At 42.7% G+C, this 24,592-nt stretch overlaps 3 protein-coding genes across 6 annotated transcripts; 2 read left to right on the forward strand and 1 right to left on the reverse strand.

Annotated features, from left to right (window-relative positions):
* Positions 1 to 320: 320 nt before the first annotated feature.
* On the reverse strand, positions 321 to 13,305 carry raf1a (Raf-1 proto-oncogene, serine/threonine kinase a). 3 transcript variants are annotated; one of them, XM_084016127.1, is made up of 18 exons: positions 12,822 to 13,302; positions 10,778 to 11,004; positions 10,569 to 10,681; positions 10,296 to 10,398; positions 10,000 to 10,157; positions 9,631 to 9,720; positions 7,147 to 7,300; positions 6,675 to 6,794; positions 6,427 to 6,451; positions 5,494 to 5,603; positions 5,146 to 5,263; positions 4,969 to 5,053; positions 4,703 to 4,879; positions 4,573 to 4,619; positions 4,337 to 4,455; positions 4,109 to 4,240; positions 2,134 to 2,268; positions 321 to 1,678 (listed from the first exon to the last, which is right to left on the reverse strand). In XM_084016127.1, the coding sequence occupies exons 2-18, from the start codon at positions 10,976 to 10,978 to the stop codon at positions 1,538 to 1,540; spliced, it is 2,028 nt and encodes a 675-aa protein (XP_083872253.1). In that variant the 5' UTR covers positions 10,979 to 11,004; positions 12,822 to 13,302; the 3' UTR covers positions 321 to 1,537. The 3 variants fall into 3 exon arrangements, with proteins under 3 accessions (XP_083872253.1, XP_083872255.1, XP_083872254.1); XM_084016129.1 differs by lacking the exon at positions 6,675 to 6,794 and having other exon boundaries at positions 12,822 to 13,298; XM_084016128.1 differs by lacking the exon at positions 6,675 to 6,794 and having other exon boundaries at positions 10,569 to 11,004; positions 12,822 to 13,305.
* A 2,144-nt stretch (positions 13,306 to 15,449) lies between these two features.
* Positions 15,450 to 19,259, forward strand: cnbpa (CCHC-type zinc finger, nucleic acid binding protein a). 2 transcript variants are annotated; one of them, XM_084014563.1, is made up of 5 exons: positions 15,450 to 15,549; positions 17,444 to 17,567; positions 17,803 to 17,868; positions 17,971 to 18,169; positions 18,256 to 19,259. In XM_084014563.1, the coding sequence occupies exons 2-5, from the start codon at positions 17,447 to 17,449 to the stop codon at positions 18,371 to 18,373; spliced, it is 504 nt and encodes a 167-aa protein (XP_083870689.1). In that variant the 5' UTR covers positions 15,450 to 15,549; positions 17,444 to 17,446; the 3' UTR covers positions 18,374 to 19,259. The 2 variants fall into 2 exon arrangements, with proteins under 2 accessions (XP_083870689.1, XP_083870690.1); XM_084014564.1 differs by having other exon boundaries at positions 17,444 to 17,561.
* A 726-nt stretch (positions 19,260 to 19,985) lies between these two features.
* On the forward strand, positions 19,986 to 24,368 carry LOC311016688 (haloacid dehalogenase-like hydrolase domain-containing 5). The gene is made up of 8 exons (XM_084014562.1): positions 19,986 to 20,244; positions 20,962 to 21,165; positions 21,240 to 21,352; positions 21,430 to 21,523; positions 21,611 to 21,644; positions 21,731 to 21,905; positions 22,009 to 22,197; positions 23,174 to 24,368. The coding sequence occupies exons 1-8, from the start codon at positions 20,134 to 20,136 to the stop codon at positions 23,571 to 23,573; spliced, it is 1,320 nt and encodes a 439-aa protein (XP_083870688.1). The 5' UTR covers positions 19,986 to 20,133; the 3' UTR covers positions 23,574 to 24,368.
* The last annotated feature ends 224 nt before the right edge of the window (positions 24,369 to 24,592 follow it).

Here is a 24,592-nt window from a genome sequence, read left to right on the forward strand (position 1 = left end):
TGTTGCAAGGCACACGGTGGCATCAGCCAATGGTGGAATCCCCTGGTGGCGTCTGGACCGGATCCCCCCCCCCCTGTGAGGTTTACACCATGTTGCCACTGCTACAGCAAACATTTCACTCTGCCACAAAGTCTTGCACATGCGTGGGATTTTTTTTTCCAGAAGCGAGGCCGCGTAATCTGACGTCAACTAACATACAGTACTTTGACTATTCCATGTTTTTCCAGAAGAAGAAGAAGCAGAAAATATATGTTGTACACATGTTAAAACTTTTCATGTTCATACTTTTCAGTAGGCCAACATTTCTAAAATTTAAAAAAAAGTTGGTCTTAAGTAATATTCTAATTTTCTGAGATACTGAATTTGGGATTTTCATTAGTTTTCAGTTAAAATCATCAAAATGAAAAGAAATAAACATTTGAAACATATCAGTCTGTGTGTAATGAATGTATATAATATACAAGTTTCACTTTTTGAAGGGAATTGCTGAAATAAATCAACTTTTTGGTGATACCTGTATGTAACAAAAAAAAAAAAACCTCCACATCTTTGGCAAAAGAATTTAACTTAATTTTATTAAAATATTGAATAGACAACTTTCTCACCAAGTACACAATAAACGTTTAACCTCCTGAAAGAGACATCAAAAGACAACACATAACAAATTAGTTTCCAAATCATTTTTAAAAACATTTTAAGACAACCGCCAAAATGTCCAGCTCTGGATCACCTCCCCCCCTCCCCCCTCCAACGGTGAGCACTGACGAGAATGTGTGTGTGAATCCACGGATCAGTTTACTGGAGAGCCATGCAGCCGATGTGTAAGACTGTTCAAACATAACCGTTGCTTTTTGCCAAAAAATGTGCAAGAAAAAATACATTTTTCCGTCATCGCTCATGCTCACTGTTCCTCCAAACCGACCCGAAAAAAATAAAGATAATTAAAAGAAAAAAACTTCCCATATCTACTCCATTATCATTTAAGACAATGCAAAAAAAAAAAAATCAACTACTACTGTGCAACTAAATGGACTACATCCAACGGCTTTTTGTTTGTGATAACAAGAGGAGGTGAACTGTGCAGGATCCGAGTCCAGGCGTTTCCTCTTAAGGCATGTTAAGCTTTAAAAAACAAAACTTCCTCTTCATCAGAAACCAGGGCGGTCGTATAGAAGGGTGTGCTTCACATCACAGAACTCAAATCAAGAGAGACGTCTTCCTCTTGAGCTTCCTTCAGTGTCCATTTCCTGTTTTTTTTCCTTAGGTAGGTGTGCGTGCATTTTCTTTTTTACCCAAATGCACCTCTGCATACTTCTTAATACGTGCAGCGATAAGCGAGGCTCCACCTCCTCCATGTGTCTTTGCACCCGGCCTCTTGGCACCTCCCTCTCTCCTCTCACATCCCATTGATTAGCGTGGGGGTTTACGTATGACTGTATATTTTTAAAGGTCACCCTGTATGTAGAGAATTTGGGGCGTACTGATTTGGACTGTTTGGGATGTTTGAGGAGGAGGAGGAGGAGGGGTGGCTGTGCTTCTAGAAAACAGGCAGTCTGGTGGAGGTCAGAGTGCAGACGTTGATATCCTCCGTGTGAGAGGCTCTGTGCAGGGACGGTTCTGAGGCACTGCGGTTTATCTTAGGTAGGGCATGCTGGAGAAGCTCGATGGAGGACAAGATCTAAAAAAAAATACAAAATAAAATGCATAAAAGAGGGGAAACATGAATTAAATGAAACATTTTTTATATATATAAGGCTGATAGAGAGGAGGGACCCTCTATTACATATCCTATAATGTTCCTTATTGAACCGGGCCAATAATAATACTGTGTAGTGCAGCCTATAGTGCCATGTATACTACTTTATATATACTATAGTGCCATGTATACTACTTTATATATACTATAGTGCCATGTATACTACTTACTACTTTATACTGAGTACTTTGAAATCATGGATGTATATACAATAATAATTGTTGGCAGATTCATATTTTAATTCTATTTTGGAATCACAATGGTGAATGTTTTGGACATATTTAAATATTTGAAAGAAAAAAACAGCTAGGTGGGGACCCGGACCTGGACCCCCCCCCCCCCCCCCCCCTCCCCGGTTGGAAGATCTAGTACTTCACCTGCGGGAAGAGCGGCCTCTCGTCTTTGGACTTCTTGATGCAGTCGGCCACCAACCTTTTCATGGCTTTGGGGCAGTTCTTATAGAGCTTGCTGAGATCCGGAGACAAGTAGCCTCTCCCCACCATGAAGATAATCTGAGAGGAAGGAGGGGGCAGAACTCAGGTAAATCCTTAAAATCCATCTCAAAGAGATATTTCAGAAATACAGCCTGCGAGTCGAAAAAAGGGAACGAGCGTCTTAAAAAAAAACACTGGAGCTATTGTGAGGAGCATGATGCTGCTTTTATATATACAGTATATATATATATATATATATATATATATATATATATATATATATATATATATATTCCTATTCTGAATACAGACACACAAACAAAAGTGAACAAGGAGCCAGACACGATCCAGACCAGGTCTTGCGGTCTGCGGGAGGACGAGAAAACACACACACAGGGTTGTGTTACGTGGTTCTAAAATTAGGCTGGTGGCTCCAGGACGCCTCTGTTCCATGGCGAGCCCGGAGCCAGATCCACAACCCCCCTTTCAGACGGCTACCCAGTGTCTTTACACCAACAAGACCAGGAGCCAGACGAGGACCGTGGGTTACGGCTCGGTTCTACATGACCTGATCTAACCAAGCAGCAAAAACTTAAAAATACTAATAAAATAACACTCACAATAAGTTGATTGTGGCGAATTTTCGTTTTCAGGATAATCTTAAATATTGGGAGTTCACCATTATGGTAGAGAATTGAAAGATACAACCTGTTATTTCAAAATACAGGATATAAAAGTAATGATAAAAAAATGTATAATGCAAGGAGATCTTATGATTTATGATAATTTTATTTGAGATTATTTTTCACTAAAAAGGAAGTTCACAAAAAAATTTGAGATGATTGTGGTGAATTTTCATTTTCAGAATCTTAAATATCAGGACTTGAAAAAGCAGGACAAAAGTATATATTTTTTTTAAATGTATTTATGGAGGGAGGTCTTTTGATTTATGATGATTTTATGAAGGATTATTTGAGTTGAGTTGATTGTGGGGAATTTTCATTTTCAGGATAATCTTAAATATTGGGAGTTTAAAAAGCTCACCATTAAGATAGAAAATCAAAGTATTTGCTTCTTAACAAAATGTGAAGTGAAACCAGTATATTTAAATGCCACCGCAAGGAGTTTGAGGCATATTTTGATTTATCGAGCCATCTCGTGCCTGGATCATCATGACGGAAACATATTAATATCATCCCATGTCAAGTCAGGAGACAAAGAGGAGCATTTTCATTTACGGGAATCCCCGGGAAGACGCTTCATTTCAGCGGACACAGCTCATCAGTCATGTCGTTATGAAAATTAATCAAGGAGGGGAAAAAGGGCATTTCCATAATCAATTTTGCATGTCAACTAGGGGTGGGTAAAAATATCGATACGGCAATATATCGCAATACTTTGCTGCCGAATACGATTTCGAGTTTTCAACGCCAAAGATCGATTTAAAAAAAAAAAAAATATGTTTACACATATACCTTTACAATATTTTTATATGACCTCTTCAGTTCAAACAGTGACACAAAAGGAGAAACATTATTTATTACTATTATTATTTTGTGCTTTGTCACTCAGGGTACTTTATCCTTTTTCATTTTATTTTCAATATTTATTCCAGTGAATTTCATGGGAATTAATAAAATAGAGAGGCTGTTTTGAATGAAATAGTTTTGACTCAATTTGTCCTCTGATCAATATCATATCATCTGATGTACATACACAGGTACTTGTGTTTTCACCTTTATTTATATCGCAATATCGTGATACGTATCGTGACCAAAGTATCGTGATACGTATCGTGAGGTTCTTGCCGATACTCATCCCTAATGTCAACGTTTTTGTTGCCGTTTCCATACAGCTTTTTCCCCCAAATGCGATCATTTGAAAAAGCAGGTAAAAATAAGCGAAGTGAAGACGTTACCTGATCTCTAGTTGCTATCAGGGAGTACGGGAGCTCTCCCGTCAGGAGCTCGAAGAGCACAATTCCATAGGAATAGACGTCGGACTGGAAGCTGTAAGGGTTGTTGTCCTGCATCCGGATGACCTCGGGAGCCTGCAGACACAAAATATGAACCATTTTCTGATTTCTGGTTTTTATTATTTAGGTTCTCCTGTTTGCTTTTCGTGGAATCGGGGCCGCCTTACTGACCATCCAGAGGATGGATCCGGACGGCTGCTCCACCTGATGCGAGCCGCTCCACCTGGCCTTCACCGTCGCCAGACCGAAGTCCCCGATCTTCACCGTCAGTCCTTCATGCAAGAAGATGTCTAACGCTGCTGTCAAGGAATCACCGCTAAGAGCGAGGGCCAGTGTGAGGATTACAGTACAGCACTACACCTATACTTCCGTTACAGTGCATGGAGTGAACCAGCTAGAAAGGATACTGTTGGACTTCATGTCACGGTGAATGATGTTCTTTGCGTGCAGATAGCTAAAAAACATGAGAGAGAAAAGAAGATTAAACCCACATCTGTGTTCCTGTAACTCCGAAGGCGTTTCTCGGTCTGGACTCACTCCATGCCCTGAGCCGTCTGCCGGGCTATGTCTATGAGCTGGATGATCTTGAAGTTGGTCTCCAGGACGTGGATGTGTTTGTAGAGGCTGCTGCCTTCACACCACTGGGTCACGATGGCCAGGTTGTCCTTCGTCATGTAGCCCATGAACAACAGGATGTTGACGTGTCGTGTTTTCCTGCGATCAGAAGGGGGAGGAGCCAGGGAAATGAAGATTAAAAAAAAGTTGAATTCACCAAGAACTCGACAAACTGCAACTGTGTGTACCTTAAGACTGCCACTTCATTTCTGAATGCCTGGAACTGCTCCGGCGTCGGGTCGGTCACCTTTAAAATCTTCACTGCTACATCACCTGCAACAACAACAATTACCCATGATTCATAGCAACCCAACGCTTACACTGGTGCGGTTAGCACCCTGCCCGGTCTGAAAACCCGTTCCTACCATGCCATTTCCCTTTGTACACGGTCCCGAAGGAGCCCGAGCCGATGCGGGAGTTGAGATACACCTCGCTGGCCTCGATCTCCCAGTAGTAACTGGAGTCCCGCTTGTCACGAGGCCTCTGGACGGACACAAACATTCAAGAAGACTCAGCGAACCTGAACGTATCATTAGCCGGCGTTCTGCAGGGCAGGTTACATAACTGGTCTGAAAGGTATTTACTATAAATATATATATATATAAACACATAGAAGCAGGGATGGGAAAAGGACTGCAATGTTTTACTCCAGAAGTAAAATAAGCACAATGACTGATCCATAATAAAATGACAGCTGGATGAGACGGACTTACAATTTTATTTTTCTCCTGAGTGTTGAAGGATGGGGCCCTCTCTCGCTGGGCGGGAGCCGGGGCTTTGAACTGGGACCAGCCTGTAGGACTCTGGCTGGGGGAACTCCCCGCTTCAGGAAAAACACCAGAGAAGGAAGCCATTCAGGATTTGAGGATCACAAACTAATAAACTGTACGGGGAATTAGCTACATAGAGGATGATAGATGGGGGGAGGCAGGTGGGGAAACTTAAACTGAATGGCTAAGTATTCTGGAAACACTAGAATTAGATAAATACAGCATGCAGTGGGTAATAATGGTGAATTTTTAATAATTTGGGACACAACTTTTACTTGTTATTTGTGCATCAGGCAGTTCAGAGAGAGGGTCAACTCATAAAACGGCTGGATTACCAGGAAATCCCTTTCTAACCTTCTCAACAACACACACAAGGGAAAATATTTGTGTTTCTGTAGTTTTGAATGTCATTTTAGACGAACTGCGTCCATCATGAAACAGTAAAATAATAATAATTCTAATAATAATTCTGATCTGCATTCAAACAAAAACATTTTTAACAATAAATTAGGTTCATTTGCGGGCGGGGGAGGTAAAATAAAATGTTAGCATAGGAGTCAAATATTAGGTTCACATAAATATTTAAGTAATAATTATTTTCCAAAGGGTTGAATGACATCATCGTAAAAGAGGAGTGACTTGTATCTGCTGTATTCATGCTCGTTTCAGGCCTCACCCTCCGAAATAGTAACAACGGGAGGACGCAGTTTGAAGAGACTATTTTTTTTCTAGTTTCTAGTTTCAGTTCATCATATGGAGAGTTCTGCTGCTTCAAATACTATGGGTGAGGTGTATGATTTGCAGGGAGGTCGGGGGAACAGCAGGTTTGAACGGGAGGAAGACGTGAACGTGACTGAACGCAGAGCGAGATCTTACCCGAGTCGTGATTCCGCATCGCATCCTAGAGAGAAGCAACGACAAACAAAACAACGTGTTCAATCAGCACTCATGGGTTACACACACACACACACACACACACACACACACACACACACACACACACACACACACACACACACACACACACACACACACACACACACACACACACACACACACACACACACACACACACACACACACACACACACACACACACACACACACACACACACACCTCTAACCTTGTCTGGACTCTCGGAGGAGGCCTCGACAAAAGACTGGGGCTGCTGCACAATACCTACTCTCCTCTTCAGCCAGAATCTATGGCACCAGGAGGTGGGGGAGGTGCTCAGGTAGTCTAGCTACTCCCCAGCAGGGTGCACAACACAACAGGCCAGAGAGGAGGAGGAAGGAGGAAGGAGGAAGGAGGGGAGAAAAAAGGAAAGTAAGGAAGGAGCGATGGGTGATGCCAAGGTGACAACCCGGACAGAATGTAGAGGAAATATCCCATAAGGCATGCAGCTGATTATGCAAGAGTGAAAAAGCAGCAGGGGAATTACACACACACAGAAAACCAGGCAGTCCAGGTGGATAACTTAACGCAGAGTGAAGATAAGGAGGTAGATGTTTGAAATGCCTGAGATGCACGTAGGAGGAGGAAGGAGATATTTTAGGAGTGGCTACCAACAGGGGGGAGGGGGGGTGTGTAGTTACCTCGATCATGCTGCTGTCTACAGGCAGGGTGGTGCTGACCATGTGGACGTTGGGCGTGGAGGTGGAGCGCTGCCTCTGGGAGAGCCAGCCGCCGGCGGGCGTGTACGGCGGGGTGTAGTTGAAGGCGTGCGGGGTGGAGTAGCGGTGGGCCGAGCTGCAGGAGGAGAACGAGGACCAGGCGTTAGGACGGACGGACGGACACACACACACTCTCACACACACTGCTCGATGCAGGAGGGCGTTCTGGTTTCATTTCTGTCATCTTCTCTCAGTTTCGCCGTCAGAGCATCATCATGAACAAACTGCTTCCACAAACATTCAAAAGCAACGAGAGGCGTGTTAATTGTTTGGTGGAATGGTCCTGACCAAAGGATTACACAAAGTATGAATATAATGCAGTTTTTGAAAAGTACAGAAATGAGGAAGGATCATTTAAATATCACACATGTTGCTGCTAAATAGCTTTTTTTTGCTCTCCATTTAGTTTATTTGATTTTTTTTTTTTAAATGGTAAAAAGTACTTTTTCCACCATATTATGTCATTCTTTCTTTTTATATTTATATATAATATTTTCTTTTTTTTTTTAGAAAGAAAGAATTTAAGATTTTGGTGGGAAAAAGTGCTGAAAATGATATAGAATGAACATTTTGCAGGCCTTTGCCTGCATCCCGTTAGTTATTTTTTGGCTAACTTGACACTGCGGAGGTATTTTGCCGCTCCATGTTTGCCAACTTCTTGTTTTTTGGCTCGGCTGAAGAGTACAAAGCTCAACCAGCCAAATATGTTAATCTGCAAACAATCCAAATGTTGGTCGTTAGTCTGACTTGTGAGATGTTTTTACGAGCAACAAAATCTAGTTCAGATAACAAAACAAACAAAAAACAGGAGGAGGAGGAGGAGGAGGAGGAGGAGAAGAAGAAGAAGAAGAAGAAGAAGAAGAAGAAGAAGAAGAAGAAGAAGAAGAAGAAGAAGAAGAAGAAGAAGAAGAAGAAGAAGAAGAAGAAGAAGAAGAAGAAGAAGAAGAAGAAGAAGAAGAAGACTGCTGCTTGTTATTGGAGATGGTGGAAGCTGAAGGTAATATAAACAAAATTAAATACATTTAAATCTCACTTCTCCTCACCAACAATCCCCTCTTCTGGCAATAAGGGACTAGCTTTCAAAAGAGCATCTGAGATCGCTCCGCATGGAACAACTCGATACTTTGTGAGCTCTAATTTGGCAGCTCAGCGTGCTTTTTGACCGTTTTAAGTGCTCCTGAAACAACGGGCTCTTTTCACACATGTCGTTACATCAGCACTTGGACTGGTAAGCCCCCATAAAGCTGAGGACGTCATGAAAACAAAAAAACAAACAAAAAACAGGATTTTATTCTATTCGGATCGAGATTCTTCACACGTTAAGAGAACACGACAAACTCACTGAAGATGACAGACGATCACAGATCCATAAACCTGTATCTCCACCTTACAGCACACAGGGTTCCTCCACCTTCTCCAAAGTCAAATTCAAGCACCTTTCAAGCATTTCAAGGTGCATTCCCATGCTTTTCCAGCCCCTTCCAGCTGTGGTAAACTCCATATTTGTATCAATCCAATGGTCAGTATTCAGTCTACTTATTCTGTCACTTGTTCATCACATTAAATGAGATGTTATTGTCCTCTAAACAACCAACATGATGTTTGGAGACAGCTTTTTACAGAAGGACCACAAATGAAAGGAAAACTAATTCCACTAACAGATCCACAGAAATATAATCACCAACTATTTTCATCATCTGTTCATCATCAAAAGGCATTTTTCATAAAGAAATGTTTTCAGTCCCTCAGATATGGAGATCTTCTTTTCTCTGTTCTATCATAGATGTCATCACATACAACACACATTTCAAGACCTTTATTCTACATCCAAGCACTTTTCAAACCTTGAAAACACCACACTAAAATTCTAATTTCCACACCCGGACGGGGGAAAAATGATCGTCTATAAGTAAACATGGATGCAAACAGTTTAAAAATGCTTTTCAAAAGAAGAAATTGGCTTTGCAAATTGTTTTATGGCGGAAGGTCACGCATTCAACACATGTGTTAGAGTTCAAGGACACACAATGCATTCCTGTGAATGTAAACATGACTTTTTGGTTTGTTTACAAGAAAACTCCAGTGAAGAGGAGAGCAGAGAAGTCAGCAGATACAGAGTATATGCTCCGTTTCTCTATTTTTATACCTTTAGCTTTTGGTATATGTATTTATTAATTTCTATCGTATTTTCTAATTGAGGTCACTGTGTGAAGGGAAACTGCAAAAATAAGAATTGCATTGCTTCAGTGTGAACTCTATTTCTACTGTGTGCGACAATAAAAATCTTGAATCTTTTCAATCTTGAATCTCGAGGGCAAAACGCTGTCGGTTCATCGTTTAAGAATAAAACCACTAGGAGGAGGGGTTATGGATGGCTCAAGCATTAAAAAAAAAAAAACACCTTACCTTGGAAACCGTGTCAAGGACTCTCTCATCCGCCGGGACGTCAGCGGCGGCAGCGACGGGGCGCCGCTCTCTCCGGGCGTCGGACACAACCTGAAGACGGAGAGGCGACGGGTGAAAAGGACTCAATGATACGTTCATCATTACTAACCGTCCTGCAGCCCGCATGGAAATAACATTAAACGCTTCAATTCTCAGTGTGAGAATGCAAATTTAGTGCATTCTCACACTGTGCTGATGCACCACAAACCTCAGATTTGATTAAATTTGAATGAAATGCTTTAAGACGGCACCTACGACCGTCAGTTCATTTTCTATGGTGTAAAGTTGCTGTTTTTTTAAGCAGAATGTACTGGCAACATTCACACTTACAGCAGTTGCCGGATGTTGCTCCAGTCCACACACATGGTGGGCACTTTGGTGCTGCAGTGCTCGTGGAACTTGTAGCCGCACGTTTGGCAACGGAAACCGTTCAAAAGGAACTTCTGGCAAATATCACAGAAGGCCAGTTTCAGATACGTTTTCCGAACCTGAAGATGATGAAAAAAAGGATGTATTTAGAAGTGACTTGAGTGTGAGGATACTATATATATTTATATATTTATATATATATATATATATATATATATATATATATATAAATATATAAAAAGGCTTCGGGTACTCACAAAATTATGCGTCGTCAAGGGGACGTGATCTAAAACCTCCACCAGGAGCTCCTCTCCGATCAGGGAGCTGGAGTCGGTGTTCCAATCCATCCGGAATTTTTTGCTGTTACAAAAAAAATATATGAACAAACAGCTTTGCAAGAAACATTTTCAAGAAGGAGGGGAATGTTACCAAATAAAAATGATAAAAAAGGGACAAAGCATGAAAAGGACATCAAAGCAAGCCGATACATAATAAATGATACATTCCTGCAGATCTGAGATCAGTCTCACCTCCTCTGTCCCGGATGCAGCCTGAAGACGGCGCAGCACTGCGGCTGCAGACCTCGAACCTTCAGCGCTTTAATCAGGCAACTGTAGAGAGTCATACCCGGTCGCACGTTTACCTGAGGGGAAAACAATAAAAGCATTATTTCCTCTCGTGTGCCTGATTGCAAGTAGACGTCTGCATGCCTTTCTCTACCTGCAGGAAGGAAACTCACCACGGTGCGCTGCTGGTTCGGGAGGTAGACGCGGATAGTGCTGCTCGTCTTGGAGTCGGGCATCTTGCCGTCGTCGGAGGAGCGACGCTGGCAGTGGAAGCCCTGGACCATGGTCGGGGAGAGGCACGGGCCCTCAAACGCAGAGTCCTTCATACCGAAGCCGTTGCTCAGGGTCTTCCACGCTCCCTGGAGGTGCTCCATTAGTAAAGCCGAGTGCACTCAACGGTCTGGGGAAGGAAAGAAGAAAGAGAAAACACAAAAACAGAATTAGGAGTGCAAATGCTGGAGAATTAACTCCTTAATCGGTATCACATTAGTTTGAATCTGTGAAATTAAACAGTGGAAATGATTCCTCCACCAATCATCTTGAGGGTAAATGACTTTATTCTCTACAAAAAAATAAAATAAAAATCTATATTTGGAGAATCAAGTAGTAGTTTTGAGAAGTGGCTTTAAAATTGTTGGGTTATTTTGTAAAAAAAAGCAGTGGTCGGTCACAGCAGATTCCAATGGTGAAAGATTTTCACAGACAGGAAAGATAAAAAAAAACGACAACAGTAACAAAGATAGGTTTGGGGTTGTGGCAACCAGTTTGACGTAATCTCCCAAACATAATCTCTGAGTGCGACCAAGCCTCCTGAATGATGATGGCGTGATTAGAAGGCCGTTTCAGGGTTATGTCAGCAGCAGAAGGGAGACGGGAAAAGTCAACGTGCACATTTTGGACCCTGTTTAGTACTTATTGTGGTGGTTTTAAGAATACCTAGCAATTGTCCTTTCCTTTGGAGGAGGAGGAGGAGGAGGAGGAGGAGGAGGAGGAGGAGGAGGAGGAGGCATGCAGAGCAATGTAGACAAACTAATCCACTCAGACCAGGAGAATCTCCGGCCACCGCAGAGGTCAGACGTGTTATTTACAGTGTATGCTTTCAAACGGGGCTCCTCTTTTGTTTTTTCTGCACAGTCAGAAAAGTAAAACTCTACAGCTGTAGATAGATAGACAGACGGACGGACGGACGGACGGATAGATAGATAGATAGATAGATAGATAGATAGATAGATAGATAGATAGATAGATAGATAGATATGTCCTTTGTCAATGTGGCTTGAAAGGAGATGGAAAAAAAAAACTGAAGTTGGACCAACCCACAACAAACAAATACTTCTGCTTTGTTTCCTATATGAAGAATGAGTGAAGCTAAATACACACACACACACACACACACACACACACACACACACACACACACACACACACACACACACACACACACACACACACACACACACACACACACACACACACACACACACACACACCAAGGGGCCTGTTTAAAACACACAGGATGATGATGATGATGATTTACTGCAGTTTAGTGTTTAACTGTCACATCTGACGTGTCAATAAAGCATCAAAAATAAAAAAAAAATAACAAATAAGTAAATAAAGCAGGAACTCCTGGAGGATTGTGGGTCTTCCCGACTACACTTGCAGGAACATATGTGATGCCTTTTACAAATATAATGCGTGCATTTCTATTTAAAAAGGCTTTACATGTTATCTGGGTAGCAGGTCACAAAAGCACGAATGTAGGTGTCGGCAGCAGACTGTAGGTGAGCTGGGTTCGGCAGGCAGAGAGACAGGCAGGCTGGCTGGCTGAACTGGCTTTTAAACGCCTTTCAATGGAGATCTACTTTAACTCGCCGCGGGCCTGCTGGGGAATAAAGCCTGCTGCTCTCCAACGCGTGCACACAACTACGGAAGCCCTTTTTTTTGTTAATTACGCGTTTTTAAACGAGGGGTCTGGTGGATGAAGTTATGGCTGTGAAATCGGCCCGTGAGGCCCTTCAGGAGGCGAACTCGAACACGACTCTCTCTGTTCGCCCTCCATTCAACATTTCACTTGTTGTCTCGCGCTGCGTCTCGCGGTCATGTGGCTTTTTTTCGGATAACCAGTTTTTTTGTGTGGTTGTAACGCAGTTAGCGTTTCAAATCCTAATCCAACTGTGTGTGTTCGTGTGTGTGTGTGTGTGTGTGTGTGCTTACCAAGAGCGGTTAGAAAAGTTGTGCTCCGCCATAACTTCAGGAAAAAGTGGCGTCGGTGACATCATCATATTTGCAACGCATTCAAAGAAAAAAGGAAAAAAAAAATCGAAGCTGGTAGAGATCCTGATAATCCGACAAATGTGGCGATAATGTTGGACGTGAAGGTCACACGGCAGTTTTTATTTGTATATATATATATATATATATATTTACGAGCCACCACATATACATATATTTATATATACATATATATAAGGAAAACAAGTTGGTGCGAAATGCGAAATACGGAAAAGGAAAAAAAAATCCGTCGGACCCTCAAAGTGACACGGCGAGAGAGAGAGGGGGGAGACTCTTTAAAAAAAAAAAAAAAGTCCCGTGAAGCACTTTCAAATTAAAACTCCTGGAAGTTTTTTCTTCTTCTTCTCCTATAATCAATATGTACGTCGTCGGGGAGAAGGTGAAAGCGTCTCCGGGTTGCTGTCGTCCGTCTGACGCCGCGGATTGAAACAGGAGCTTTTAGCGGTCATAACAAGAGTTTTGCAAAAGCATCGCTCACTTCTGCGCATAAAGCGCACATTTAATCCCTCCCACTGAAACACGTCGCTTTTTGCGTATTAAAAAAATGTCCTGAGCGTTATAAAAAAAAAGAAGTGTTGACTTATTAATATACACGATTTTTGCATCTAAAGTGTATTTTCATACATTTTCCATCATGATTAATATTTTTAACAAAATAAAATGCGTTGGGAATATGTATTTATTTTTTTATTTGTTTTCATGCAAAATGCAAAAGTATCTTTTGAAAAGTAAAAAAAAAGAGTCGATCCCACTACCGGTTTGGAGAACAAGGAGTAAATGCATTACTAACTGCAAGTGCACCACCAGCTGGACGTTTGGTGACAACGCAGCTACGTAGCCAGGACATTTTTAAAATACTTCCTGATATGCATGTTAGATTTTACACATCTGCTCAAAAAGACAGTAAAGAGCCAACTTGTATTTTTGCATGTAGGGCTACTCAGAAAATAAGTTACACCTATATTAATGTGTTTTTTCTTTTTTTTAAATGACAAAAAAAGCATAATTCTTTAGTTTTATATGGTTTAAAACATGAAAACACACTTAAATAATAGCTTTTTTTGTGTGTTTCTTTAGCCGATCACATCTTATTGTCCCCCCCCCAAAAAACAACCGTGATACAGCACAACAGTGAAACCGTATCCTCCAACACTCACCATGTGTTCACCATCTCCGTGGCACCCATAGGTCCCCCGAGGCACCCCTAATTACAGATGGCTCATAGGTCCTTTCAGCAAACTGGAGTTGACACCATCTGGGAATAAAACAGCTTCATCAACATCATCGGTCAATACGTCTCCATGGGTTCGGCGTACATTATTTTCCATAAAGAAGCAGCAGCAGCAGATGACTTTAGTTTTATAAAAAACAAAATTTAACTTTCATTCCAACAATCTAACTTTACAATGAGTCTACTCTTAAAACAGCCTTTTTCTAACACATATATCCTCCAAATAACAGGATGCCAAGACTGTTTCTGTGAAGATGAGGGCAGGGCTTTGTCATCGTGGAGCTTTTTAAGGTGCTCCACCCTGAATGCAACAGCACCAATGTATTTCAGGCAACATGGGGATAATATGGCAGCACACCTTGAAAACCGACTCAAAATCAAGCACTGCTGATTGAGGTATTTTCCCTGCTTTGTCTGGAAGGTTGCAAGCGGCAGAATGAAGACCCCGGGCAATAATAACGGCTTTCTCTGTGCTTCACAACAAAAGCCACCTTAAGGCTGAGATAAATGCATCTTTCCCCACTTATTGATCTGACTGAGCACTCAGGCTCAGTTAGCTGAGATGCTCCCATGGATTATTGCCTCTGTCACTTCACTTGTATTCAAAATATGATGCAATCAGGACTCCTGAAGGAAGGAGGGTCTGTGTCAGGGTGATATAAGAATAAGTCTGAAACGCATACACACCATTGTTAGAACTGTTTTACACTCATTCCTATTCCAGACTTTGTTTTTCCAGGTTTATCAGTTTAACTCTGGGTCATTAACAAACAAACGCAATAGCCTATAGCCCCCCCACCGACCAATTCCAACCATAACAGTGGTAACATTTATTGATAATGATATGCACGTCTCCAGACAGGTAACAAGACAAACAAAAGCTACTTGCCATTGATTTAATTGAATAAAGCTGTGTGTGTCAGGAAAGTAAGCTGAAAGGGGGTTTAGTGAAGATATGATCACATGAAACCATTTCAAGTTTCATATTAACATAAGATAAAAATGATGCATTTTATACTATATAGATCTTGTCCCATATTTATTTTTTATAAACAATAGTATGAATTATTATTATTAAAATGATGATAATAGTATTTGTAGCAGTAATCCCGGTGGTAGTATACGTGTATGGATATAAATAAGGCTATAACATTCCCCCAATGTCTCAAGAAGTAGGAAAAAAATAAGAACAGTCGGTTTAGGGAAAAGGGACCGATCCGTGTCCCTGATTGGCTGGTTCGTAGAGGCGGTGTTCAGTCATCCTCGCGCGTGATTGGTCGCCCTCGGAGTATGTGACCAATGAGCGCGCGGGTTTTTTTTACTGGACACTGTGAATGACAATTCAGGAAACTCCTGTTCACACCGCATGTAGCGCAAAGAAGGAGGCGTAAACAGGGACAGAGCTAGGTAGCCAGCGAGGTAAGCAATAACCTTAAAAATGGATTTAATCAATAAATGTGTTATGTGTTTATCTTAATAACAAAAAAAAAACGGCGATGAAAGCGGGGGATTTTTTTTCTACAATAAGCGATCTTGGGTTTGGTTTAGCTCACATAACGGTGCATCGGGGTTGCCAGTCCGGCCTGCTAACGCTAGCTCCTCCACAACGACTTTGCTGCTCTATGTGTGTGTATGTGCGCGCCCAGCGCGGGAAATTATGCGTTTTTCCCCCCGTGTATTCGGCCGAATATCCGTCGGTATCGGATTCACGGGGAAGTTTTTAATCGCCGTGGAAGTCGAAGCGGCGGTTCCCTGGCTGTCTTACGGTCGTCGACTGAGCCGTGTGCTTTCTTCAGGTCGCGATGGTCGGCTAACATGTGCTAACCAGCTAGCCACCAGCTAGCTAGTGTGTCTCGCGAGCACGCAGAGGGGGAAAAAATCAACGTGACTAGGCCAACGTTAGCGTAGCTTCAACCTTTGGCATTTTGATGATTCCCCTTCCCGTCTCGGACGCTGAATCGCGTCGTCCCGATACACTTGACGTGGAAAAACGTGTTTTTTTTAAAAAAAGAGAAAAAAAGTGGAGTTATCTTTTTATTATTAGACATCGGGGATGCTATTTTAGCATATGTTCATCATAACAATGTAATGTAGTGGTGGGGAGGGAGGGAGGGAGGGGGGCTACACTCCGGTGAGCTAAGCTATCCATTTTAGCATGTAACACCACGGCGTGCTTTCAATGGAAATTTCTGTAGCAACGATTTAATAAATAAATAACTGCAGCTAAAGCTACCATGCACCGTCTGTATGAGCTATCGCGTGGCTACGAAAGGAAATTTAGCGTTATGTAAAAAAATAAATAAAAAAAAGCATACGTCGAAGGCCCGGCATGCATATGTTGGCTTTTAAACGTGCAGGCAACAAGTTAGCCTCCTCCTCCTCTTTTTTTCTTGCACAATCGTGCAACGATTACTTAAAAAAAAAATCCAATAGTTATCCTCCAGTTACTTGTGACGAATCGTTACACATTAACTCACATTCTTCCCCCCGAATTGATGTCTTTAGCACCGTCAGCATACTGAAGTTTGGCCTATGGCGACCACAACATGGTCCCCTTTGAGGAAAACCGTGTAAGTTAGCCTTAGGTAGCGTGTAGTCGTAAAGGAGGGGAGGCAGTTGTGATTAAATAAATGTGCTCCCCTTATTTTGTTTAGTAGATTAGATCCCCTCCTTCCCTTTGGTGACATTAGACAATACTGCTTGACTGTCTCCTGCAGTGAGTTAGGTGTGTGTGTGAGACTCAGACATGCATAATGGAGATGCAGGGGGTCAAAAATAAAGTCCACTAGCAGGGCATTCTTGACCTGGCTTGAACCGCAAGAACGGCATCACGTCAGCAGAGATGTAAATGGATGCATTGGTATAAAAAAAAAGGATTTTTAGGCTTTAAAAGCTTAAAACGAACACGTTCTCGAGCTGAGAGTCGATGGTGTCAGTAAGTCTGAAACCTGTAAGTAGCCTTAAACAGATTTAGCTTCTAGTGGCGAGTATAATGTGCCGTATTTTTGGTGTTTTTTAACAGCGTAGTAAGCAGCTTAATGTTCCAACGAGAGGCCACTTCTTTTTCCTGTTAAAGCTTCTCTCGCGTCAGAATGCAGGGAATAAAACTAAACCAATCGGGTTCAATCATAATGTACAGATTCATATCTGGGTAAAAATTTAAAAAAATCAAGCTCTTGCATGTCACATAATATCCCCGTTATAAAAACAATCCCCCGGTAGGACGTATGGCAGTAAATCGTATGTGTGTGAGAGACTTAACATTTGAAACTGGGTTCTTGTGTGTACTGAACTGTGTCATGTTTTTGTTTAGGAAATGGACATGAGCAGCAGCAGCGAGTGCTATCAATGTGGCCGTTCTGGGCACTGGGCCAAGCATTGCCCCAATGGTCCCAGTGGTCCACGAGGACGCGGCAGGGGTCGGGGACGAGGCAAGGGTACTATCTACTATTCAGGCCACACCCAGGATAGGATATTTATTAACGTTAACCTGGCCGACAAGTTTGTCTTTTTAGTCATCTTAATGTGTAATCACTTGTAGCGGTAGTAGATGTAGATGTGTCTTTAATGCAGCATTCCCAAGCGGATGTGTAACTTTAGAGAGCTGTAGTCATAAATGAAGACGTAACATTCCTTTATAAGCCTTGCATACTAACCTTACTGTCGTTACAGAGCTGTTCTGTTATCGGTGTGGAGACCAAGGACACATGGCCAGGGACTGTGACCAAACTGAGGATGGTGAGTTAGTCGTGTTTTATAATGGCAATTAAAGAAGTGATAACATTTAGATTTAACAGCTATTTACAATCAACCCTTTTTCCTTGTTTTTACCGTGTTCAGCGTGCTACAACTGCCACAGGAGTGGCCACATTTCCCGGGACTGCAAGGAGCCCAAAAAGGAGAGGGAGCAGCTCTGCTACATCTGCAACAAAGCCGGCCACATGGCTCGTGACTGTGAACATGCACACAACCAGAAGTGCTACTCCTGCGGTGGGTTTGGTCACATCCAGAAGCTTTGCGATAAGGTGAAATGTTACAGGTGAGTCAACTCGTGGTAAAATCTTCTTTTATCTTCCCGTTGTGATTCTCTTCGAGTCGAGCTAATCCTTCTCTCCCTCCTCTTAGGTGTGGCGATATCGGCCACGTTGCTGTGCATTGCACTAAAGCCAATGAGACTAACTGCTACAACTGCGGAAAGTCGGGCCACGTGGCAAAAGATTGCCCCATTGACGGCAGTGCATAATCAGTGCCCTCTGTTGCCCCTCCTTTTTTTCAGATTGATGGTTGGTTGTATTATTTTCTCTGAATCCTCTTCACTGGCCAATGGTCGGCTAACGGAGGCTAGTCCCAGGCCAGTGAGCCTCTCGACATGTTATACAATGAAAGGGGTGAAAAAAAATCTTTCTGCATTCAATACAAAAATGTTTTAGTTTGGTAGCGGTGTTATGTATAATGCTTTGTTAAAGAACCCCCCTTTCCAAGCCACTGGTGGTCAGAGATGAAGAAATGGGACTAAACATGGGGAATCTATAGGACCTTGAGCTTGTTGAAGTGAGCCTCAATAAAATGAGAGAAGAAGGGAGTAAATGGAAACCAAACTTCCATGTATGGTTATTTTGGTTTGTTTTAGTGGGATATGAGTTGGCCAAGAGAGTATGACATGGAAACAGTTCATAACATGATGCATTTCAGCCCTACAAGCAGCTAAAGTGGGCGATAACAAACTACATGTTATATTGCTAAGATATAAAAATTTTGGAGGAATTAAAAGAATCACGTTCTTTTATAGAAATCTGTTTACAACTTAAATATCATGTGGTAGTCCAAGGTAGACTTTTACTTTAAAAAATGGCTTTGGATTTTTTTTTTTTTTTATTGTTTTTCTTTTTTTTACCTTGGTAAAAAAAATTTAACATCGAGAAGTTGTCAGAACAGCAGAATTAGGAGTTATTTGGGAAAGAAATGTTTTCACAGAAATCAAATGTTATTTTTGTACAATATCACTTAGACTACTGTATAAATACCATTTGCTTGTACTCAGTTTTTAAGTCGGAAGGAAAGTGCAACTGAAGTCCTAGAAATAGAAATGTAATTTTAAACTATCAATAAAGCTGGAGGAGCACGGGGAAGACATGTTGTCGGGTTTGTTTTAACACCGTTTACAGGTTTGTTCACTCAATTTATTTGTCTAAAGTTGTGCTGCAAATAAAAATCATAGTTAATCATTTGCATGTCCAGAGAAGTTAATGTGAAGATGGACACGTTGCATCACTGCAGCGTGTCCTTTGTTGCATCCTGCAGCATCATCTCTGCAGTTACACGTGCATCCATTACATCCGTGTTCAAACGAGCAGTCTGTTGGGTGAAACTGGAAAGGGAGGTTTTTTAGGGGGGGGTGTCGCAGCGGATTTCCCAGGCAAATTCCTCCCGGTTTCTCTGCAGCAGATTTCGCTAACCGGAGGAGCCGGACTGCAGCACGTGACGCCATGTGTGCCCTCGGGGTAAAATCGTGGGAGTAAAATGGAGAATTAACTTTGTGGTTAAATCCCGCTGTTAAGATGCGTTATATTCAAGGGGACGCTGGCGCTGCTCGTAAACAATAGCGATGAATAGGCGCCTATATGTTATAGTATTATTATTTTCAGTTATTCGCCCTTGTTTTTGCCTGCTCGAGGACGCGCTCGCGCGCTGGAAGACACCGAAAGCTTCCACCGACGGTGTCTAAAATGGCAGCGGCGGGGTTTTGCAGTGCAGCTTTTAGCAGCTGCCGCGTCTCCTTCCGGCCCAGAGATGCAGCGAAGAAGCCCCTCCCACTCCCACTCCTTCAGTGTGTCGTCATCGAGTCTCGCCCAGTCAAAAAATTACAGACGAGAAAAAAAACAAGCCGATCAAACGACTGCCTGCGCGGCCCGGAACGAGCCGGCTCTCGCCTTCATGCCGGGTCCTTTTTAATTTTTAATTTATTTCTTCTTTTTTTCCGGTGCTAAACAAAAAAAAGGGGAGATGAGGGGACTCCTGCCGTTTTACCGGGGCCTGTGCACCCTGAGTAACCGTCAAGCCAGACGCAAAGCTGGGACTGTCGGTTCTCGGTGCGGGCTTTGCGGAACTCCGAAGGTACGGTCTTGAGCTGTTGCTGCTGCTGCTGCCGCCGCGCCTCGCGCGCAGCGAAAGAATGCGTCGTCGACGAGGCGATACTTTGTTGCCGCTTCGCATTTCCCCTCCTTTTGATACAATGTATCAACGAGATACATTAGCGACGTTTACGTGTCTCTGGTGGGGACGCGCGTGCGGGGATGAAAACAGGGGTGGGGGGGGGGGGGGGGGGGGGGGGGGGATGTGGCGTGATGCGTGTTCTTTACGTCTTGTTTTTCCTACCGCCCCAGTAACCGCAAACGCATCGCGAGGAAGAAAAACATTTAGCGTTTTTGATCGATTTAAGATTGTTTTTTTTTATTAATATATTAACAATGTAACAAACATACACCAAATGTACTGCAGTGTGTTGCCAAAATAATAAAAGGGCCCATATTATGTCATGAGCTGCAGTCTGTCACTAGAAAATACACCTCGATGCGTATTCACAGACATTCTACGTACCACAAAGTGACGTCAGGCAATTTAACGTGACGTGTTCCTGCAGGGATGAAGATTTCTGTTCAAAACTCACACATTTCACTATGAAATCATATTAAAAGACATTTATGCACTCAATGAATGCAGATTTTACCCCACATGTGGCCTGTTTCCAATGAGTTGCTCTCCCTACATGTTCAACTAAGTTGCCTGCAGTGTATCTGCGATGAACCATTATTTCATCCTTCTCTCCTGCAGCCACAGCCGAGCTTCGGGCTGCTGTTCGACATCGACGGCGTGCTCGTCCGGGGAAGGATGCCGATCCCCGCCGCCAAAAAAGCGTTCGAGAAGCTGGTCGACTCTCAGGGAAAGTTTGTGGTGCCGGTCGTGTTCGTCACCAACGCAGGGAATTGCCTCAGACAGAAAAAAGCGGACCAGTTGTCTCACATTCTGGGAGTCCCCGTAAGTTATCTCAATGCCAGCATCCCCCCCTCTGTGACCTATTGACCTCAAGTAACACTTACATCTATTTCCAGATTGCACAAGATCAAGTCATCATGTCCCACAGTCCCCTCAGGATGTTCAACAAGTTCCACGACAAGTGTGTGCTGGTGTCGGGACAGGGGCCGGTCCTGGAAATCGCCAAACAGTATCCTGGAGTCCCACTTTGTGTGTTCTGTTTGAATTAATACAAGAGTCTACATTTGTCCTTAACACTGTGTTTAGTCTGGGCTTTAAGAACGTTGTCAGCGTTGATATGCTGAGGGAATCCTTCCCGTTGCTGGACATGGTGGATCACAACAGGAGGCCCAAGCTGCCGGTGAGATATTAAAGAAATCGGATGCGGAAATTAGATGTCAAATATAGGATATAGTTTAGTTCTTCAGCTTCTCTTCTTTCGTTACAGTCCAATCCTGTGGGCAACCTTCCGAAGGTCGAAGGTGAGAACGTGCTCCTCTTATCGGTACCATAGTTTGCTCCCTGGCATCTTCAGATGTTTTATATTTATTTCTTCTAATAAACGCAGCCGTGGTTCTGTTCGGGGAGCCCATCCGATGGGAGACCAACCTGCAGCTGATCGTTGACGTCCTGTTGACCAACGGGAACCTCGGCAGCGGCCACCAGACCCAGACGACGCCTCACCTCCCCCTGCTGGCCTGCAACATGGACCTCATGTGGATGGCCGAGGCACAGTCACCGCGGTAACCGGCGCCGTCCCATTCGTGTTGCCTCGTCTGTTCTTTTTAATCTGCCCAAAATGTTAACGTATCCCTCCCCTTTTTTTGGTCTCTCATCCGGTTTCAGGTTCGGCCACGGGACCTTCCTCGTGTGCCTCGAGAACATCTATAAGAAGATAACGGGTAAAGAGCTGAAGTACGAGGCGCTCATGGGAAAACCCAGCGAGCTGACCTACCATTTCGCAGAGTATCTCATCCGAAGCCAGACCATGGAGAGGCAATGGAAGCTTCCCATCACTTCCCTGTATGCTATAGGGTAAGACAACATGGCAAATGTAGTCGCTAGGGTGTAATAACTATATGGAATAAACTAATGACACCAACATGGTTCGATTCCACTTGAAAATGCACGCAAGTAATGACAAGAGGTCCTGAATGCTAAAGGAAATGTATTTATTTACCAACATTTTCAAACGTGGTGCTCACATTTTATCTTATGTTTGCACTTTAAGCAAATTGAAAAGCTGAGGCGTTGCTCAATAACCTGGTGAGAAATGTACAAAAACACAAAACTCTACTGTAAGCGTGTTAGTGATTAGTCACACCTTCCTTTCCAAACGGCCAAGTTTCACCAGAGGTGTCCGAAGTAGAGACATCCTACACTCGAGTAGTAACGTGTTCTTCTTTTGCTGTCCACAGAATGCCAAACAATGGAACATCTAAGTATAAAAGATAGATAGATAAATAGTATAAAAACTATTAAAAACGCAGCATGTGAGACATAGGTAAAAACTACAATAAAACAGTGCAAATGGAACTTTTAAGTACAGCCTCTGAAATGTACTCAAAGTATGAAGTAAAAAGTATCACTATGAAGGAGATTTGTACTGGATGTTTTTGTGCAAGGTTAACGGAATCTTACATCATATTTATAAGAAGAAAAAAAAAGTAAAAAGTCAGAAAAATAAATACTCAAGTAAAGCTCAGATACCTGAAAAAGTATTTGTACTTCTCATCTTCCCACCTCCGAGTTTAACTTTTCAACTTTTTTTTAAATCCCAATCGTTTTCGTGTTGTTATAGCAATAGATTTTTTTTTTAGGCTTTTATTACTTTTTCAGACAGTGTGGAAACAGAGAGAAAGGGAGATGACATGAGGGAAATACGTCCCGGGCAGGAATCGAACCCGGGATCACCGCGCCGAGGACGTTAAGCCTCTGTACATGGGGCGGCTAGAAAAGGCATAGATGTTATTAATAACACTAACGACTAATCTCCGCCCTCGTCTCTCAGGGATAACCTGATGACGGACATCTACGGCGCCAACCTTTACAGCCGCTACCTGGAGGACCGAGTCGCCAGAAAGAACCCCAAAGCCGTGGCCAAGCTGGTCTCCGCCACCGGCTCCACCAGCGCCGCCGTCCCCCAGGAGGAGGACGGCGACCACCTGTGGGAGAGCGAGCTGGCGCTGCCCTCTGCCACCTCCTGCAAGTCCGTGCTGGTCTGCACGGGGGTCTACGACCCCAACGCCGAGGTGCCGCCCGACGCCAGCCACTGCATCAAGGAGACCGTGTTCCACGGGCACCGGGACTTCAGGTTCGACCCGGCGCTGGTGGAGCCGGACTACATCGTGCAGGACGTGGCGGAAGCCGTCGACCGCATCTTTGAGCAGGAGAAGTTTGTGCCTCAGTAGAGAGTTTGGAGCCAAACAGGTCTGCAGCCATGATGCCCCGAGGTCAAACCAGGTCGACCACTTCATGTGTAAAAAACCAACACTGTGGACAAACGTTGACGAAGTACGGGCCGAGTAAACGTTCAAAATTGACAAAAACTTTGGAGCGATGAATCATCTAACTGTTACTGTTTGCTGTTATTTCATGTTTTTGGGATCCTCTTGGTTTACCTCTTTTCACTATGGAAACTTTTAAGCAACTGCCTTATTTTACCCTACTAAGTTTTTTTCTTTTTATTTAGATGATAGTAATGTTTTAGATAATTACAAATCCTGGACCCGTCCTCTATTTAAAGAATATTCAAGATAATGGTTGCCCTATATTCTCAAGATGAATATTTTTATTGTTACATTTTTTTTGTCCTTTGTTGACCCATTTATTCTGAAAAATCTATGCATGAATCTGAGAGTAATACGTGTACTGTAAAGACCGGCTGTTTGATGTCCTCTGATAGAACCGTCTGTCTGCGTTGTGTCTAGTTGTGAGAGCGTCGACCAGTATTTGCACAGAGATAACGCTCATCTTTGTTAAATGTTACCATATCTTCCTCCGCCATAAGCCGTCTATTATAAAACGTAGAAATTATTTTTTTTTTATTTTAAATTTTAAATCCAGAAGCAAATAAAAAAACTATATGGAGGTTTATTTAGATACAAGTACAACGCCAATCAAACACCTTTACAGCTCCTCATTTTGCCGTATTGTTTTCATTGTAAAAACCTCCATGTAAGGAAATATAAAGAATCGTTACAGAAGTTTACCAAACTGTCTCTCTTTTTGTTGTTGTTTTCTATCAAAAAACATCAACCAAATTATCAGAAATGACCATGATACTAATCACTGTTAACATCATAAAGAAGGTGATTTGTGAAGATTATCAGAAATGACCATGATACTAATCACTGTAACATCATAAAGAAGGTGATTTGTGAAGATTATCTTGCTGAACAAAACATATAAGTATCATAAACTTGGGTTT

The sequence above is a fragment of the Eutrigla gurnardus genome (genome assembly GCF_963514095.1).
Source record: "Eutrigla gurnardus genome assembly, chromosome: 8".
Lineage (NCBI taxonomy): Eukaryota > Metazoa > Chordata > Actinopteri > Perciformes > Triglidae > Eutrigla > Eutrigla gurnardus.